Genomic DNA, 20,854 nt, shown 5'->3' with positions numbered 1-20,854 from the left:
ATGCAAATTTGGTTTGAAAAGAGGGCGGGAAATCCGAGTTTCGCGGGAGGCCCTTGGCGCGTAACCCGTCTCCTTTCCCTTCATTCATTGTCAGCAGCCGCCGCTTCCTGGAGCCATTTTCCAGCCGGCCCCACACAGCGGGAGCGGCCCCGCTCCATCCGCCGCATCTGCCCGCCCCGCTGCCTCCGTTCCCCCCCGGCACCCCGCATCCTGCAGCCGGGGCCCCCCCGGCACCCGCAGCCCCCAATATTTTGCGCGGGGCCTCGGCATCGAGGAGAAAAGGAGCTGGGAAGGCCGGGGGGGAGGGAGGGACGGGGGGAGGAGGAGACGCGGCTGCGGGGACAGACCCGGAGGGAAGGATGAGAAGGGGACTCCAGCCGACGGCCCCGGCAGCGCCGACGGCCCCGGCAGCGCCGCCGCCCGCACCGTCCTCGGACTCCAGAGTGGCCCCCGCCAGCTTCCCAGCCCACTTTGCCGCCGGCACCTTCATCCAGATCCGCAGCACCGGCGCGGCGGCGGCGGGGGCGCCCTGTGTTGTCTCCTCCTCCTCCTCCTCCTCCTCCGCTTCCCAGGCTCCCGGTGCCTCTGCCCCGGCGGCGGACGGGGGCCAGCCCGCTGGCAGCTCGCTGTACTGCACCCCCCACGGACCCGCCGGCAGGACGGCGCTGCTGCAGCCCGCTCTCGGCGGAGGCGGAGGCCGCCCCCCGGTAATTTTCCTCCGTCCCAGCGGGAGGGTGAAGGGAACGGTGGGGATCAGCGCCAGGCAGGCCCTCTTCCTGCCATCGACTCCCCCGCCGCCGTGCGGGCCCGGGGGCGGGGGGCAGGAAAGGCGGAGACGGTGCTTTGTTGCAATAAACTTTCCTGGCTCCTTCCCACCCCCACCCCCGCGTCGGCCTCGCTGCTGCCGGGTTTTATTAAAAAAGAAAAGAAAGAAAGAGAGAGGAAAGAAAAAAAAGCACGACACCCCCAGCCCCGCGCTGCCGCCCCGGTGCAGCGCGGCGGGAGGGCCGGCGCGGCGCGGGGGCGGGGGGCGGAGGGGCCGCGCCGCGCCGCGCCGCCGCCGCGCTCGGAAATGCCCCTGCAGCAGGTTAGTGCGGGACCGCGCGGCGGCCCCCCGCCCCGGGGCCTGCCCCCCGGCACGGCCCCGAAATGCGGGGTGCGCCCCCCTTCCCCCCCGCCGCGGGGCCGCCGCGGCTCCGGGCCTCCGGGCCTGGCCTGCCCCCCTTCCCCGCCCCGGGGTCGCGGCCGCCACCCCCCGCTTGCGGGGGTTTCTTTGTCCTCCGCGTTTTTGGGTGCGCGCTGGGCCCCGGCGGGGCGTCCCAAAGTTTAGGGAAGGTGGGGAAGGGGCGCCGCGGAGTTGAGGGGGGGGCTCCCCTTCACCGCCGCCCCATCGCCATTTCGCCCCCACCGCCCGGCCCCCTTTCTCGTTTAATTCACGGGGACCCCCCCGTGGGGGGGGGGGCGGGACACCCCCGGGGCGGGTGCCGCGCAGGCGCCGCCCCGGCGGGGCTCCCCTGCCGCCGCCGCCCGGCGGGACCCCGCGCGGGGCGGGGACGGGACCTGCCGGGCTACCTGCTGGCATCGGGGCCTGGCCGGCCGGCTGTGATGTGGGCTGCTGTCCGCTAGGGCCGGCGTTGAGGTCACCCAACTCACTTTCTTGTGGCTTTGGACGGCCTGATATTAGATAACGTGCCCGAGCTCCGCCGGGTCCCGGTACGAAATAATCGCGTGCTCACCTGGCAATTTCTCTGCCGGGCCCGCGTGGGTCCTGAAGCGTGCCTGGCGTGCCCAGCCCATGACAAAAGCTTTCATCTGCCCTCTGAGAAATCATAAATTTCCCAGGTATTGACAGCTGCTACAGTTCTGCAATACCTTTTGGAGTGCTTGGTATCGCTGTGTCTCATGTTCCTGGGAGACCACAGTGATGACACAAGCTTCCTTTTATGTAGATTTTTGCAGGTGTTTGTTGCTGAAATAGTGATGGAAGTTTCAAGACGGCTGAGTGTAGGCTCATCAAAATCCTGTCCGAAGCTAAAAAAAGCATCCTCGCTGTAACAGTTAATTGATCTTTTGCTGCTTGTGGCCTTCAGTACTTGTTAAGGGTGGTTTGTGTCCAGCAGGCTAGTTCAGGCTGCTTTGCAAATATTTGGCCGCCCTATGCAATGGGTTCGATTCCTGGATGATGTTAAGTGAATACAGAGAGAAGCCTATGTAACATGATGATTCTGGGAGAATAATTGTATAGGCTTCCCTGCTTTGTGGAAGGGACATTGATGTCATGGGTGACTTCTACAATTTCTCCTTCAACGGAGTGCTACAAGACTTCCAAATGCGAGTTGAGCATGTTTTTTTGCTGTAGTATTCACCCCTCTAATGGGAAGAGTGCCTTACCATGAAATCTTCCCCCCCCCCCCCCCCCTAAAGGTTTGGAAGACAGAAGGCGTTTCTGGGCTCTGCCCACCAAAAAAATCCCATCTCAAGTGCTAAGCAAGTTTGTTAGCTGCCTTCAGACCCCACATTTGCTTTGGGCAGCGATGGGGGAGGAAGTTGAGGCACCCGCAGTCTGGCTGGCCCCCTCCCAGGGTGATAAGCAGCCCATAGCATGCGCCAGGAAAGGGTTTGTGCATCCTTCCCTGCCCTGACAGCTGTGCTCCCATGAGTGCCCCTCTTGGAGCCGCGCTGGTTTGCTGCAGACCTGTCTTTCCAAAAAAGTAAGGCTGAGGCATCCTAGTGCTCTCCCTTTCCTTTCTGCTCTGCGGACAAGGGCTGAAGCCCTTCGGTCTTTGAGCCAGAGGACAGGCTAGGAGACATCACAGCCTTTCAGCAGTTCTCTGACTCCCGCCTAATTTTCCCTAAAACGTGCAGATGATTCACTGAGTTTGGGAGATAGGAGTATTTTTCTGGTGGTTCCTAGATGAGCGGTTTTGAGAAACCGGTGAGAAGAGTGAGACTACAAAGGGTAGTTGAGGCAGGAAACTCAGGCAAGCAACATCAATGTAAATTTAGCATTTAATTAGTTGAGTTAGGAGTAGTGCACAGAGACCCCCCCCCCCAGCTGAAATTAAGGCCCCACTCTGTAAAACACCCTACGGGTCAGTCTAAAATTTGGCCAGCGCACCTGCACCTGTTAGGGTTATAAAAAATACTCTCTTTGCAGATGCAACTGTGCTGGCAAACCACCCCCCACTTCCAAATCTTAATTATGGTATAAGTGGGAAGGAGTCAGTATGGCAGTATAGTTTAGGCTGTTCAGGAAGGTGTTTAACTATACCAGCAAAAGAAAAAAGTTTCTTTTGCCACAATAAGCTGCTTCCTCTCTGGGAATTTGTTAGTTACTTTATTAATGATTATGCAAGTGTAACCATACTGGAAAAGTCTTGAAAGGTAGGCTAGCCCATAACCAGTGGCTCCTGCCCCAGAGATATGAGAATTTGCATGCTCCTCCGTCTCCAAGCAGTCTTCTTGATGCTATCCAAAATCTATTCCTTGCTACGTCACTCCCTATCTGACAGCTCTTGCAACCAAGGGTTGTCAGCCAGTACCTTTGTACGCTGGTGAGCCGAGAAGAGGCTCTCGGATGTTGTGACCCAGACTGCCCAGTGAATTTGCTGGGAGCTCTGGCTGCTTTGAAAATATGGCCTGTCAAATTGATCTTTTTCATGATTCTGGTGGACTTAATAGAAGTTCTGTTACTGGTCAGAACTGAGCCCCTGTGATTGCTTAAACACAAGCAATAATGAAGAATTAACCCTTCAAAAGCAACTGTCAGGTAGCACTTCTGCATTAGTGGGGAAAGTCCAAGCTGCTGCCTCAAAAGACAGGGCAAGCCCGTCTGACAGATCACTCCTGCTAAAAGGGGCAGCAAGTTGTGCTTCCTCCCCTTCCCTTCAGCTCCCTGCTGGGAAATCCTGCTGCTTCCTTGCTGCTGAGCCTGGTGCTCACCAGCCTTTCCAGAAACTGGTGCAGCTCAGCAGCTTGGTGGAAAGCTAACCCTGACCAAAGAAAAAAAGTTTTTCTGATGGGCTAGCAGGTTGAAACAGCTAATGGACAGTCTGATAAGTGCCAGGGATCGCCATGGGAAGAGGGCACAAGGTGGAGGGAAGGGGATAGGGGTATTGAGACCACTGCATTTTGATGCTAGCAAGCTTGTAAGTCAACTGAGCTCCTCATGAAACCATGGCCTATGTGAGAGAAATTATTTTAACGTTTGATCAGGTACATTCTCTCCGGTGTTGGCTTCTCACTTGGTGTGAGAAAGTTGCTACCATTTGCAAATCCCAGTCTTTAAAAATTAAGCTACTAAAAAAGAAAACTGCTCAAAAAATTTCTAATTCAAATAGTGGAGAATTTCTTACTGTCTTTGGGTTATAAAGATAAGCCTCTAAGAAGAGAGCCATTTTCTTAGCCATGAGAAAATACTTAAATGGAGACACCACCCACATGTTAAGTCCTTTTTAAAAGGGGCTAAATCCTCTTAACAAGAATATCTTTAGAGAACTCTTGTGGCCTTTAGATGACATGAGCTCTGGAGAGGCTGGTTCGGCATACTTCAGAAGGGGCTGGGAGAATTTACATTTCCAAACTGAATATTTAGCACCTCTTTCCTTTTCTGGTGGTTTAGAAAGCACCTCTTCCTGCCTCCTGATCAGCAAGTCACAGCTGGAATGGTAGAAAAATGGCAAAATGCTTAATCTTCCATCTAGATGCTAGGTAAAGGAGCAGGCTAAATAGGACATAAATACTAAACAATGATAGAAGGCATGGGAGAAAAGCATAGAAGTTGCATAAAGGAAGTGCCAGTTAATTAGTAGCTTTTCTTTATTTTGTAAGAATAAAAAGCTTTTTCCATGGAGATGTCATGGATGTTTTCATATTCAGTCCCATTTTCATATTCCTTTGCCTGATAGTTTCTGCTATTAGGAATGAAAGCTAGCATGAGTCTAGGGCCTTTCCTTTTTGAATAATGTCTGAAGGAGTATGTTTAGTTTAACTGCATCTTCTCCAGGGACAGACTGCTTCTGAGCCCAAGGAGGTAGCACATGGTCCTTTGGCACAGCTGTGCGAGAAGAGTGTGGAGAGGTATAAATCCTGATTGCCCTGACTGTGCCAACAAGCACCTAGCAGAAAGCAGACATCCTAGTAAGAGTGTATTGGAATAGCCTGTAGCTTGCTTTGCTTTGCTGATGGTGCATTCGCTATCCTAATGCAAAGTCCAGCTGTGTTGGTGTGCCCCTTTCTGCACCAAAGCTACTGAAGTATCGTAGGTTCATTTCCCTGCGATGATAAGGCCTTCTGGCAGGTTTCCACAAGCAGCTGAGCCACTCAAAGGCTTTACTATTGCTGGAAGAGCTGCTTCCCCCCATCGGAAGTCTCATCTTCAGCCCCTCCTTTGCCCTGCCCTGGCTGGGCAGTGCTCTTCCCTCCCCTCTGTGCAGGGGAGCATCTGGCTGTCCTGCTGGTTTGGTTTTTCTGCTGGTTTAAGGAGATAAAATAGAAGGTTCTGATGAGCATTAGATCTGGTATGAGGTAAGTAGTGGGAATACGTGGCCCAATATGGGAGGAGTGAGATGAAGGAAGGAAATAGGAGCTTTCCCTTTCAGTGCTGTTGGGGTGTTAAATTGGCTCGCTGAGCCTCCGCTTTCAGAAATTGGCCTTTTCTGCCCTCATCATGAGGGCCTCTTCCTTGTGCCACCAGCCTGCTTGCCAAAGGCTGGATATGGTTCACCTTAGGGCCGGTTTATTTTCCTGTAGAGCCTGCTTCAATGGATTGAGCAATTAAAGGCATTCTCTTTCCGTTTGTTTTGTCCCAGGTACATTGGTGCTGCTCTGTTAATTTTTAGAGCACGCTTGTTTGCGAGTATGTATGAGCATTAAAGAAAAAAAAAACTTTAAACTTAGGAACCGCTGTATTTTGCAAGATCAAAGGTTCTCCTACTTTGGTGTCTCTGACTATGACTGTTGCAAATGTTTAAGGAAAGAACACAAGAAAGATGGCACATGCACAGAACAGTCCTTCTACTTGCTTCCAGAAACTGGCAGTTAGCGTTCCCTTCCTTAGAGGCTATAATGAGTTCAATAGCTACCAATGGTCTGTGATTTTTGTCTAATCCCTGTTTGAATCTAGTTGTTGTTCTAACTTTATGTAGCAACACCTTCTATGATTTAGTTACCTTGTGCAGAAAAAAGTTAATTTGTTTTGTTTCTGGCCTTTTTTTTTCTTTTTTGATCTTGCCGTCTGTAGTGTTACTGGGTGATCCTAGTTATTGTGACAGGGAGAAAATGATTTTCTCATACCTGCTTCTCTGTACAGCTTATGATAATACATTATCGTCTGTCCCTGGTTCTCTTCTCTGAGCTGAAGAGTTCTAGGCTACTTAATTTCTCCTGAAATGAAAGCCATTGATTTTAAAATAGAGGTGTCCTTTTACAAAAGCATCACATGGGTGTGAAAACAAACATCTGTTAGTCACGATTTTTTACTTGGGAGGCTTTTGTGGACTGGTTTTGCACAGGGACTTGACAGTTGTCAAAGAGAGGCTGCTTGAAAGGTGTTTTGAAGGCCCAGGAGAGCGGCATGGTGGGCCGGGCAGGAGCTAGAGACCCTGACAGAGCTAACTGGTTTCACAAGGTCTTAAACCTCACCCTGGGGGAAAACGAGATGTGGAGCCGAGGGGGCTGATTGGGCCTAACTACTATGGTAATGGATTCATTAGAAAGCCTTAGTACTGTGCAGCAGGTTGAAAAAAGGTAGATGAAGTACACCTGGCCTCTCTGGCATCCCTTGGCTTGTGTGTCTGGATGTGTGTGGGAGGGGAATCCAGCTTTCCCTCCTGCTCAGAGCACAAACGGAGGAATTAGGTAAGAAATGAAGATGTCAGCTTTTTTTTATTATTATTTTTTTAGTAGCGGCACTTCAAATATGACTCCTCTCAAACCTCCAGATTTCACTGTTGAAGGTGTGCGCTGGAGGATGGTGACTGACGTAGCGCTCTCTGGCAGAAGTTATTTTCTAGTCAATTTTGCCAGGTAGAGGAGCCCTCTCTTACTGTGACTACACTAACAAGCTGTCGTCCTGCAGTCTGAAAACTGATGGAAGAGAGCAAAATCAGTAATATACTAAATTAAAGGGATCTGTGGATGACCTTAACTTACTCTTGCAAACTGCCAGGCCATCTCGGAGACTTGTTATCTTCCATGCTGCTGTAGTGGCGGGACTGGCAGCAGTGCTGTCTTCTCTCCACCTGTCCCAGTGAGAAGAGGGCTGGGAGGGTGCCCCAGGCTTTCAATCCATGCTGGCTCAGCCAGGGGGTTTGGAGAAGCTGCCTGCTAAGGAGGGATCGGAGACCATGAACTCGGTTCAGATAGGCTTCTTGCCACCGGTGGTGGTAACTCCCTGCCAGCCACACCCAGAGTGAGGCTTCAGCAGATGGAAAGCTCTGCTTAGTGCAACTAAATCTCCAAGTCTTACAGTCTCTGCAAATAATCTCATTTACAGCTGGCAACACCAAGTATATGGTGGCAACTATCATACTTACAAATGATTAATTTTGACTTCAGGCTTTTGTTTTGCCTGGCAGAGTTAATAACTTCGTGCATTATTTTTTCAGAGCAGGATTGTGCTTGCTACTCTGGGGAGAAGAAAAAAACCCTTCATATGTCAGGGGGCACTGGTGTGTGATATGAGGGTGACTGTGCTTTAAGGACTGGGTGCATGAGGTGCTGATGATGATTTGGACTTGGTTTTAATTTCAGTTCTGTCTTCTCTTTGAAGACAGACTTGGCAAAATTGCCCAATTTATCACATCTTTAAAAGGGAACTGTTTCACTTCTGTTTTCCTCAAGTAAGTTGGTCCAAAACCACACTTGGAAGTGCTATGCCTGGCATGGATGTGTTTTGAAGTATCATACTTTCTACTTGGATGGTGCTATTATTTGCTGGATCTCATGGCATTCATGGAGTTCTTAATGGCTTTTTGCTTCAACAAGAGCTGTAGTAAATATTTCCATTTGCAAGTCCCATAAAGAGAGAAGAAATGAGTTTGACTAGACATTGATGCAGCCAGAGCATATTCAAAATGGCCTCTCTTATATGTAGGAGTTGCTACTTCAGGCATTTATAGCCTTCCTTTTGTAGTCATATAAGTACATCCCATATGCGTTGATAATTGTTTGCAAACAGAACTTGCCTACAGGTAATGACACGTGTTTTGCTTCTCTCGTCCTACATATGAACAGGAGCAGTTGTTGCCCAGACCAGCGTGAAAGTGAAGTGTAGTGTGAAAACTAGCACAGTAATTGTATCATTCTTGCAAGTGCATGCTCTGCAGCTTTCAGACTTTTCTGCTGAACCTCTTTTGCCTACAACCATACTATTAGTTAACTTGGTTTAAGGAAGAGACCAAGTCTGACCACCTGAATCTACTTTCAAGATTTCATCCAACTTGTACATTTCTACATCTAGGCTTAGAAATGTCTATTACCTCAGGTCACCTGAATTTTCAGGAGCCCTGCTTCAAAGATCTAGGACCTGATTTTTTAGAAAGATATTGGCTGCTTATGGTTCCTGTGATGTTCAGTTACAATACTGAAAACATTGGGCCCTTGCAATCTCAGGTTGTATGTGAAGAAGCCACTATTAAAGCATAGCAGTTACTGCTTTTTGCTTTCATTTGTAAATCTTTAAAATGGGATTTTATGGTCTCATCACATACATGTTGCAAGCTGTTGGTTGTTTTGGAAAGCTCTGTGAAAACTTGCAGAAAATACCTGAACAACGATTCTTGGCAAAATAAATTGTATTGGGAAACTAGATAACAAGGTGTCTGCTTACCCGTGATTTTCGTCAGCTTTAAAGTTCCTACTCCTAAGTTGTGGTATGTGTGCATTTGTTAATAAATGCATAGATTCTAGAAGTAATTTTTGTTAATGAACTTCTTCAAATACTTTCTCTTCTTTACAATGCAATTTTTTTTTGTCATACAGCTATTGTGTCGAAGGTTGTTGTGTACTGCTTAACTTATTGCTAGAAAAAGAGGTGGAAAAAGAAATGCATTGTCAAACTTCCTTCCTAGTTAATGAAGGTGACTTAAAAACTCCCTGGTTTAGGACTAACAGTAGACATTTATCTTTTTTAGGCTCAACGATGGCTGTCACCATGCAATGCAAGAGTCCAATTTTTATAAAATATGTCAGGCCTATTGATCCACTCTACTATTTCTCTCTAAATACGTTTTTCTCTTAATTTTGGTTCTACAAGTTTGTTACAAAATTGGAGTGCGGTAGTAGATATGTCTTTTTTTTTTTCTGCAAAGCACTGAATCTGCACTGTAGGATTTTGTGACTTTCGCACATCTTAAAGTACAGATGTCACTTTTTCAGTGGAAAACTTCTCAGTACAGCAAGTGTATTATTTTCTCTATAAGACTTAAAAACTTGAAAATTTGCATTTTATGTTGTTCAGAAACAAAATGGCATATAGACTGGTTTACATCTCTCCTACCTGGACTGCCACTGAAGAAACGTTACCTGGAAAATTTCAAGCTGGGAAGTTAAAAAGTGACCAGCATTCATATTGGTACAACACATTTATTTTGACAGTAGGCTTCTGGCCTATTGGGTGCTACTATAGTGTAAGTAGATAAATAGGTAAAAAATGTATGGTGACATCCAGGCAGGAAGGGTCTAGTACCTTGGCTGGAATGGCAGTTCCTGCATATGAGGTTGTTCATTGTTAAACCTGTATATTGGAAAATATGTGTCTTAAGGAGCCAATCTTAAGCTCTTGCTGTGTTCTCTGGCTATGTCTGTAATGAAACTTGGGATCCATTTCACCCTTTGCTGAGGGTCTTTTGATGCGTCTACTGGTTTTAAAGTTATTTCACAAGCAAAGATGCTAGAAATGGAATTATATGGAATAATAATGTCTTGAGTGATGCTAGTAACCTAATATGCCCTTCACTACTTGTTTTCTTCTACTGCTAACTCTGGAATTAAATGGCAATCACCATGTATATATGCTGGTTTTATTTTGACTTGCCAGTGTAGTGTTTTAGACAGTGTTGGTCCCACACACTGACAGTCAGTTTTTTGTCCCCATACAGTAAGCTAGTTCACACTTTGTCTAACGTCTTCACATAGTGGGAATTGATGTTGGTTACCGCTCTCACAGTGGGCTTTTGTTCAGCCGTGTCTGAAAGCTGTCTTGTTCGAATATGCCATTTTTATCGAGACCAGCGCAATGAGGCCATTATCCTTGCTTATGGTGAGCATAGATATCCACAGTAATTTTTATAATATTGCTTAGTAAGTGGCATTCTGGTAGAGAGTGACAATGCTTGAATGATACCGAAATAATACCCGAGATGGCAGCCACGTAGCAGCAGGCCGTTATCTCTAATTGCACACTGGGGAAGGGGGTGGGAAGGGGACCCGTTTCGGAACAGACGGACGGTGGCGATGGCGCCTATCAGAAACGGGAATAATCCTGGGCGGCAATGCAGCAGAATAAAGTTTTACTTTCCATAGTAAGACTTTTATCAAGCAGCTCCAAATAACCCAGTTACACAGTGCTGTATAATAGTTCTGTACTTTATTCTTTTTTTGGTTATGCAGTATCTTTAGCCTAAAAATGTCTCTTAAAAGTTATGTAAAGCTGCAAGTCAGATGAGAGCAAGCTGAGACTTCACAACTCTGATGTAGTACTCTTTTCAGTACAAACCTCTTGAGCCAGGAGAAAAGGCAACTTACTACTCAAGTTTGGGGGCAGGGAGGGTTTTAAAAATTATAATAGCATTTTCCCTGGCTGATTTGTCGCAACATTGGGTTATTTCTCTGGCGCTAGGATTTTATTTTCAGGAACCGGGGGTTAGTAAAAGTTCTGTTCGCAAAAATAGTATCTTGGAAGCATAAGCAAGTTGCTCGTTTTCTTTCTTTGGTTCTTAATCATGAGAGCTGCCTTGACGATTTTTCCCACCTCAAATTAGCAGTTTATTTATAACATGTTAGTGTTCTACATGCCCATCAGTATTACTGTTCTGTTGTACTGAGCTGAGAATTGTTCTCCTGAAAACTAACACCACAAAGATAAGTGAACAAGGGAAATTGCATATAATATTCCATTAAAAATTCAGGTGGCTTTTGGTCTGATTTTGGTTCACACTACATAAAATGACTTCAATTTCCTCTCTGGCTTCAATTGCTAGTTACATTTTTGTTGTTGCTTGTTTCTTTGGGCTTTTTTTTTATTTGTTACTTTATTTAAATAGAGTGCACACCCTTGCCTTTTGGCATCCTAGCTATCCTTTTATTCCTGTTGGCATTTTTCTCAGTAAATGGTGACTTGCCACCAGCTGCCCTCTTAGATTGTAGGCAGGGGAGGAAGAAACTTCAGGTGATATTTTCCCCTTCTCAGGGCCCTCAAAACCACCCCTTTGCGACTGTGAAGTTTGCTAGGCTTCCGCAGGGAGCTTCTTTCAGTCCAAGGTGTTAGCAATGTCCCTTTGGATGTTCCTCCGTTTTGCATGCTCTACAGAAAGATCAGTGAGCATTAGAAGTGCAGACCATGCAAAACAGGTCTGGGTGGGGTGTCCTGTGTGGGGAGTAGGAAAGGGCAAAAACATGTTGCCTGAGTTGTCCCACTTGGACCCACACGTTTCAGAGGTGTTTGCAGGAAAGGTGGCAAAGGAAGGTGCAAGCTCAACTGGAGACCTCTGAGATCATTTGCTTTTGACCCCTTCTCTAAAGAAGGTCTTTATGTTGCTGGGCTATGTGCTTGAGGCACTGAAGTCCTTCCCTTTTCTTGTCTTAGTTACATCATGCTTTTGCAGAGTATGTGGCAAATGAACGCAACAGTAATGAACTGGTTGCATGACGTTGTCTAGATAGTAAGATCAAGTACAGCCTTCTGTGGACAAAAATAAGTTAATACTTACAAAGCTTTTTTTCTGTGCAGAAACCCACTTTGCTGTGAAGGGGAATGAGTAAATAGGGATTCCAGAGACTGACATAATTAAAAAAAAAAAAAAAAAAGCTTGTAGGCAGGCAAATTCCCCATATTCAGAGAAAGCCATATGCTCAGAATACTATCCTTAGTGTGGCTTATTTGCTTCAGAGTTAGGAAAGAGGGTTGCTAGGAAAATTAAGATTCAGTCAGTTCTTTCACCTTAAAGAACTTTATAAAGGTGGTTACAATCATTCCCACCCCAGGTTTGGAGAATAATGAATTTAGTGATAAGTCAGATTAAGCAAAAATTTGATTGTTCTCATCTGCAATGCAGAGACTAAGACAAACTATTTCTTTAAGGCCAAAATCAAGTATTTCTGCCTCAAAGTGAACCAGGAGTTATTGAATCGCACAGTGTTTGGTAAGAAGGGAATTTCAGCCTTTTTTCCTTTCCCTTCAGATTTATCTAGCTTTTTTTCTTCACTATCTTTTTGCTCTTTTGATGGCCTCAATGAGTTCAAAATGACATTTCCCTACTTCCTCTAAGGGTAGGAAACAGCACAATTGTATCAGACAGGCATTATATCTGTTGCTAGTACTTCATTTGAAATGGAGAAATGTGGCTTTCCCAGCCATTTTAAGAGCTTGGTTGTTTCAGCATGTGAAAAGCAGCCTCCAAGCTCTGCTTGCTGTTCAACCAGCAACTGAGAATGAAGGAATCTCCTTAAGAAGTTGCAGCGAGAAAAGTCTAGGCATCTGTGAGATGTTATGCTATATCTAGCTAAAAATATCAGATACTTGAGCTTGCCTATTGAATTGTTCAGTGGCGATGCCTTGTTGAACTGGAAAAAGTGAACAGATCTCAAATAGTTTAAAACTTCTTGAACTTTCCATAAAAGTGCAATGTGAATTGTGGCATAAAGATCCAAGCAAACATTCTTGTCCATCAGCGCCACTCCAGTTTTTTCACTGGTTCTTCCAAGTGTGGTGTGCCTAGGAGATTTAGGTACACTCTGTACTCAAGGAGCTGCAACAGTCCTGCAAGGTTTATCTCTGAAGTTGCTATCAGACACTTTGTTTAGATTCAGCCCCAGACTCTCTTAATCATATTGCACAAATAATGCAAAAATATATCATTCTGGTGCTGCAAAGTAATGCTGAATATCTCCTGCAAGTATTTCAGTTCTCCCTGAACACCCAAGTTTCTGCTTTTTGTCTTTATGGCTCGGCCTCTCCATGACTGCGTGGGGCTGCAGGGCATGAGTCCTAGCATGGGACAAATGCAATAATCTTCTGAGTTGGATTCTTGAATTTAAAGTATCTTGAGTTAAGAGTGTGGGAAGCTACATAGTCTGTTCTTCAAGTAAAAATGTGGAGTGCAGCTTAGTATATGTATTGGTCTGAACTGAAGTAGGAGTGCAGATCAGGACTGATGTGGCAGCACGCTTATGYGGGGGAGATCTTTGTGTATGTGTTACAGGATCCCCCTCTTAGCAAATATGCACCTCACACATGCAAGGTGGCAAACTTTTTTGACTGTAATTACAGTCAGGGCCAAGAGTAGTTGCTTCCTTGTTCTTGCATATTACTGCACAGAGTGGAGAAACTTCAGCCTTCACTTAGTTTCCTCTTACTGTCAGAGACAGAGTTGAAAGTCTGAATTTCTTAGGTCCACTTCAACTATCATTGCATTACTGTGGTGTACTAACCTGATTTTCCCTCTTCAGAAAAATGGTCCAAAACCCAGCATGCTTCTCTCCATTCATTTTGCAATGAGCTGATCCTTTTAAAAAGATGAACTCAGGTACTGCTCTCATGAGGACCTGCAGTTACCAGCAAATGCTTGGCGTGTCTGTGACTTTGTGGAGTTTGTGCCTTGTTGAGACTCACTTTCTGACAGCCTCTGAGGGGAGAAGCTGCTAGTACTTCAAGTGGACAAGCCAGCTGCATCTAGCATCTCAGCTACAGCTGAGCTTAAGCTGTTGATCTTGGTGGTGTGGGCTTCAAATCACAAGAGCACTTGGTGAAAGCTTTTGGCTGTCCTGCAGGTTATGTTCCCCAGGCAGGCATAGGAAAAAGGCAGGGCACATGTACAACCTTGGTGCTTGTGGCCACTGAACAAGAGTCCTTCTCAGGAGCACCAAAATGAAGTGTGTGCTGTGGTTCCTGATGAGTTTGTGTTCTGTTTCTCCTGTTTAAGTGATTGTTTGCATCTCCCCTGGCACAGCAAATTCATGTCAGTCCTTTCAAAAAGCATTTTTACCCAGACTAGCAATTTCCACAGTGTGCTTATCTTTTAAAGTTCTGTATTAAGATCTTTTTCCTTTGAAGGAGATAGGCCAGCAAGATGATTCTGGTAAGTTTTACAGTTGCAGTATGGATTTCTTTTTATTATTTATTTATTTATTTATTTTTACTGTAAAGACTTAATACAGTGGTTTATATGTAAACCAGTATGCATTTCCAGAGCTGTGATATGGCTGAACCACAGTGGAAATCTGGAACCTTAACAACACTGCTTATAGGAAGTTTGACTCCTTGTATTTAACCACAAATGTGGTCAACCTTAGGAGAGGCAATAACAGAGAGGAAGAAAGGTGGTAGTATTTGATTAGCTTTGTTCTCCCTGTTTTCTTTAGCATATCTAATGGATGCAACTCTAGCTATAATAGCACAGTGAATAATATCAGTGACCAATGTCTACAATTTCTTCATTGTTGCACTTTGAATTTGGGGTAGAAATAACAAGGCTTGTTTTCAGCATATTAAATTCAATAGCTATGTGCAATTATTAAACAGCTATGCTGCTTGGTAAAACATTCAGTATTGAAAAAATTAACATATGGAAGAGGATTAATTACCATGGCAAGATTCTTCAGGTGGTCACTAGTTTCATGCTGGGACTGAAACATTAAGTAATTCAGTCATGACATAGCTGCAGTAGGTGAGTAGCAAAGGTATTCATGTTGTTGCTCACCATCTTATCCCAGACCAAGATATTAGCACTGCTCAGTTCAGCAACAGGGACATGGCTGTTTGTCTTGGAAACTAAAATATCCTCCTGCTTCTTATCTTCATGTTCTAGGAAATGAAATATAATCCTCTCATAGTCAGGGTAAACTTAATTGCTCCTTGGGGTAGGAAGGAAAAGATGAATTGAAGATCGGATCTGTACTATTGGGAACGTTTCCCATGGCGGAAGGGATTTCCTGGAATGATACTGGGGTTCGTCGTAAGGATGCAGTTTCACAATCAGCTCAAAGTGAGCTGTTTGTGCTGCTGCTTCAAGGGGTCATCTCGCCCTCCCTCCCGGCTCGAGTATTCCTGCCACCTCCCACATGCCGGCACAGTGCTCATGCCGCCGCGCGGGCAGCCAGAGCGGGCACCCCATCCAGCTGAAAACTAACACGGCGCAAGCGATTAGTTTTCAGCCCTGTAAGCTCCCTGTGCCGGCTGGCTGGGGCGTCCCTGGGGAGACCAAGGCTGGCGGGGGGCTGCCCTGCTCGGTGGCGGCGCACGAGGCTGCACCCGCATTGCAGGTGCCAAGATGCAGCTCCTGTGTGCTCTGCGTCCGCCGCCAAATGCCGCAGACTAAACTGTGTGTGTGACCATAGCATCTCCCAAGAGTGGGTGGAGTTGTGCATAACTAAAGCCTGACAGATGGCTCTGCTAAGAAATAGGCAGCTTTTGTGCCAGGACTTGCTGCTTAGGTTACCGGGTGCGTGCAGCTGTCAGGGCCTAGCTGGGAATACCCAAGGACTGAAGCTGTCTCGCAGATATCCTCCATCTCCAGTGTCTAGCTTTTAAGCATTTGGAGGCAATTTAGGAATTTTGTGGGCAGGTGGAGAAAATGTTGCTGAAAATGCTTTGAATTCACAGTGGAAATCCATCACTGCCTCCAGTGAAACTCCATCGTTTCCCACCTCTGCACTTGTGCTGTGTTGTCTACACTTGGCTTCCCATCCATGGCCGGGGCTCCCAGGCAACATTTAATATAATTACAGTCTGACGGTTGGTCATTGAAATAGGTGAAGCTATAAATGTAATCTGTGCCTACAGGTTAGGTATGCACGGCGAACCTGTAATACTGGAGGCCTTTTTTGAAATCTATCAGGAAATGTCTTCTGAGGAAAGAGTGGCTGTGTCACTTTGACAGGTGTAGTTACTCTAAGCAGGGCTTTACCAAGACTGACTCTTAACAGATGAAAGTAAAGGCATTGTGGTCTTTCATGAGAGGTCACAGGATGCCTGGAGATATCAATTAGGATGGCTTTTACTGCCAGTAGCTTGGGACGCAGCTGAGGGGCTTATGTCATGTGGATTATAAACATGGGAAGGCTTCTAGAGCTGCTGGTCAGATTAGTTGCGACAAATGCCAGTCGTATGGGAAGTTCATCAAAGAAAAGTGAGTTTTGTGACTGCACGTGTAACAGGGTCTCACCTCTTCATCTCACCTGTAGAGGTGAAGCCTGCCTGCATAGAACTGAGAGCACCCACAACCCTGTTCATTCCACGTTGTTGCAGAATTTAGCCCTTATTACCAAAATATGCCCCCAAATTTAACTTCAAATTAATGGTAAAAGAAGATATATCACTATGGTTGTAAGAAAACCTCCAAATACTAAGTCAGCTAACGCAGTGTTAACTAACTAACTCTGGAGACAGTCTGTACCAATAACTATATCATTATTGATTACTTCAGCAAAACCATTGAGATGGGTTTATCCCTCAGTCCTTCCACATATTACCCAGTGCCAGAAGCCTCAGCTCTCCCCAGAGCAACTGCCAAAGTTTCCATCTTTCTCCTGATACTTTCTTTAGCACCACTGTGCATTGAAACACTTGCAGGATAATAAAATGTGAAAGCTATGTGGCATTCTTATTTATTTTGGAATCTGCTTTTTACACAAGGAATGCTGTAACTTCACCATATTTACTTTTTTATATTTAATTCAATAAAATGTATTTACCTGAAGCGGACAAAAAATTTCCAGTTTGCTGTGGAAAGCAGAGGACCGTGCTGCAGGACTTGGTTCCAAGTTAGTACAGAGTGCAGGAGGGCTTGCCAGTGCGAAGTGTAGGAGGGGAGCCATGAGTAAGAAGACTGTCTTACTGCTGTCATTGACAGACGCTTGTTGAAAGAGTAGAAGCTACGGATGTCAAGGCAAGCAGAAAATTCTTTTGAGTTTTATACTTCCAAGACAAGTTGTTGATTACTGGCAAGGCAGCGTTTTTCCAAGACTATCATTAAAGTTGTTCTGCTTCAGCTTAAGTGAGAACTTGTAACCTTGAACAGTGAAATATTGTCAAGTTTTCCTGGGTAATTTTTGCTTTACTGTTTGATATTGTTTGGTATTAAGTCTGGGAAAATAATTGCTGTAGAAAATGAGGACTTTTTTTTTTTTTTTTTCCCCTGGAGAATCTACCAAACTGTAGGCTTTTTAGCGAGCTAGAAGCCTGAAGGCTTCAAATAGCTGTCCTGAGTTGTCTGTCTTCTCTTGCTGCTGCTGACAGAATAAGTCTGTCCTTCCTCTCCTTCCTAGCCACATACTGTTGAGAAAGGCCATCAAACACAGACTATTTTTGATCCTATCCCTTTCCATAATTATATGAAGCTTCCATTATATGAAGCTTCTATAAATCTCTCTGGATGGAAAGATCCCATATACTTTGGAAGGGGTCATTTAATCTAAATTTAAGAATGTCTCATGTCCAGTTGTGAAACTTGCTATTTTAGTTTGCTAAACCTACAACTTCTACTAAATTGAGAGGGAAAAAAGGATGAAATGAGGAGGAGAGACTGACGAAGGTGGAGTGGGGGGAGGAGGGAATGATGACTCATAAGAAATGAAGCTGCATTTGAAAATGAAAAGGATCAAGGGGTACTGATTATAGGAGAGAAAGTTCTGTTTTTGTGAAAAAGGCACAATTAAATCATGTGATCATTTATTTTCTGAACTGATTAAGGTACATTTGTGAAAGAACCCATGGGCCTGAACAGAAGACTTCTAAAGAAAGAAGAAATCTTATTTAAAGAAAGGAATTTTTAGTGCAGCCTTTAATAGGTGATATTTATGTGCTAGGTTCCAATGGAAGACTTCTCCAGGCTCCTGGAAAATCCTRTTCAGCTGTCCATTGCCTTAATGGCTATACAGCAAGGCAGGTAATAGAAAGGGAAAAAGGAAGGCAGTAGTGCAAGCAGCCAAATGGGTTTTCTCTGAACTTGAGGCTGCAATGGATAGAACTTCATGCTTTTCAATAAATGCTCGAGTTTCTTTCATCRTGAGCTTTGCTTCTTTCACTTCTCTGCTAATGTTGTGCTCTTCTAGACTTTCTCTGGCATCCCTGAAACTTCCTGTCATTCTTGGGATGTCCAACAGTCTTGAAATAAACCTTTTTGCAGGGTTTAAGTAGTATGCAATTAGAAGGATAGAGTTCTCCTGTGTGCAGCACTTAAGAAAGTGCTTGTTTTGTGTCTTAAAATGTTTGCCAGCAGCATCCAACAGTCGGTTCTTCCCCACCTTCACCCTTCTTTTCCAGACATTCCTCCCCACCACCAAAAGGTTAAAAGATAGCCAAGATGTAGCTGTCTGACATGGAAATGAGATTGATAGCAAGGGTCTTCAACTTTGCAATGCAAGTGTTTTGATTAAAAAAAAAAACAAAAAAACTCACTGTCAATATGGCATTGGATTGAAAATTGGCTAAGGGGCAGCTCTGGAAATAGGTCCTTTTGATTGACTTCAGTGAGTTATTTGTACTAATCCCTACACTATGGAATGCTTTTGTCACTGTCCTAAAAGTAGACAAAAAACTGTTACTGATACTAATTGCTAGCAGAATAGTAAATGATAATCATGATCTCATAATTTGCTCTGTAGGCACATTCAAACAAACAGTGTCTTTAATACAGTCAAAGGCAAAGTTATATGCCAAAGAACGGGAATGCAGGCAAGACCTTATGAAAGAAAGCCTGTATCCTGGAAAGCAATATTTCTGAAAAGTTGGTAGTTGACAAGCAACTAACATGAGCTTCCAGTGCAATGCTGAGGAGTGATGGCACTGAGGCTTGTGCCCTGGCTTGTATAAAAGAGGAAAAGGAGAGGGGAGACTTTTGCCTCTGTAAGCAGTTTTGGTGCAGCTGATACTAGAGTAACATACTCAATTCAATCCTTGTGTTTTTAAAAAGAAAATGTTGAAATGGAAGAAGATGTTAAATAGGGCAGCAAAAATTATTTGAGGTCTGAAGGAAATACCATACAGTGCAACTTATTTAAGCAATATTTTGCTTGTTTAGAATAATATTAAGGGATGACTTGACTAATATACAAGACACAGAAGTTGATACACCGGAGGTTGTGCTCTATTCAGAGGGACCTTGACAGGCTGGAGAGAGGGGCAGACAGGAACCTCCTGAAGTTTGACACGGGGAAAGGCCAAGCCCTGCCCCTGGGGAGGAATAGCCCCCTGCACCAGGACAGGCTGGGGCCGATCGGCTGGAGAGCAGCCTGGCAGAGAAGGCCCTGGGGGTCCTGGTGGACACTGAGTTGACCAGGAGCCAGCAACGGGCCCTTGCAGCAAAGGCAGCCAACAGCCTCCAGGGCCACATTAAGGCAGAGCCTTGCCAGCAGGTGGAGGGAGGTGATCCTTCCCCTCTGCTCAGCCCTGGTGAGACACACCTGGAGTGCTGGGTCCAGTACTGGGCTCCCCAGTACAGGATAGATGGGGACCTACTGGAGTGGGTCCAGTGAAAGGCTGTGAAGATGATTAAGGGACTGAAGCCTCTCTCATAGGAGGAGTGGCTGAGAGAGCTGGGATTGTTTGGGCTGGAGAAGAGAAGGCTCAGGAGGATCTTACCAGTGTGTATAAATACCGGATAGGGGGGAATAATGAAGACAGAGACAGACCCTTCTCAGTGGAGCCCAGTGACAGGATGAGAGGCAATGGGAGCAAACTGAAACACAGGAAATTCCATTTAAGCATAAGGAAAAGCATTTTAAATGTTAGGATGGTCAAACACTGGAACAGGTTGTCCAGAGAGAGTGTGGAGTCTCCATCCTTGGAGATATTTGAAACCCGACTGGATGTGGTCCTGAGCAACTTGCCCTAGTTGCCTCTGGTTTGGTGTAGATGATCTCCAGAGATCCCTGCCAACCTCAGTGATTCTGTGGAAGGATTCTGGTGCAAAAGAACTTTTTTAAATTGTTGAAGTTGGGCACATCCAGAACTCATTACTGGAAGCCGAAACAAAGCAAATTCCAACTGGAAGTCAGACTTTTTTTTAGTGAGGGGAAAATAATTGTGAGTCTTTGACTTCAAGTTTTGACAGAATAAATGTCTTGCTGAGAGCTTTGCGTTGTGGTTTCAGTGCTGAACGGACTTGAGAGGTTAGCAAGTCCATCTGCGTGCTCTGTGATGGGAGCAATGGTGTGTGCAGTACTTCCTGACAGGCGCTTGCCTGGCTGGCCCTTTAAGCTTTCTTATAACTGAGATTACAAAATCTCGCATGGTAGTGTCTTCCTATGCTTGACTAAAAGTTAAATGTTACTAATTACTTTGTAACTAGGGGAAATCTAGTGGTCTGTGATATGTAAGAGGTCATATTAGAAGGTCAGATTCTTTTCTTTGACCAAAGGGTGTGTTAGAGAGAAAATGCAACATTGCTTCATTTTAAAAATTCAAACTTAAAGGTGGTATTCATTTTTCTGGAGAAGTCATTTCAATGTGCTTAGTTTAAGGAATATATAGTAAAGAACATAAAGCAGAGTGGATAGATTGTTTCTGGGGTGGGTCAAATTTTTACAGGTCCTTGCTTGACTCTATGACTTGAGATGTCCTGCTTTACCCTTTAGTGAAAAGGGATAATTTTTCCAAATACACTTCATAATAGGAGAAAGAACAGCAACTTTCCCT

At 45.3% G+C, this 20,854-nt stretch overlaps 1 protein-coding gene across 2 annotated transcripts in view; it reads left to right on the top strand.

The window, feature by feature from the left end:
• Positions 1-1,048: 1,048 nt before the first annotated feature.
• The window catches only part of E2F3 (E2F transcription factor 3), a 42,727-nt gene continuing 22,921 nt past the window's right edge, over positions 1,049-20,854 (top strand). For both annotated transcript variants that reach the window (XM_026059519.1, XM_026059518.1), the window contains exon 1: positions 1,049-1,087. In XM_026059519.1, the coding sequence (XP_025915304.1) occupies positions 1,073-1,087 (15 nt within the window). In that variant the 5' untranslated portion in view covers positions 1,049-1,072. The remainder of the gene's footprint in view (positions 1,088-20,854) is intronic.

This window comes from Apteryx rowi, unplaced genomic scaffold (assembly GCF_003343035.1).
Source record: "Apteryx rowi isolate R43461 unplaced genomic scaffold, aptRow1 scaffold_159, whole genome shotgun sequence".
In the NCBI taxonomy this organism is placed as follows: Eukaryota; Metazoa; Chordata; class Aves; order Apterygiformes; family Apterygidae; genus Apteryx; species Apteryx rowi.
The sequence above is the reverse complement of the archived record's forward strand: the minus strand, read 5'-3'. Positions and strand labels throughout refer to the sequence as shown.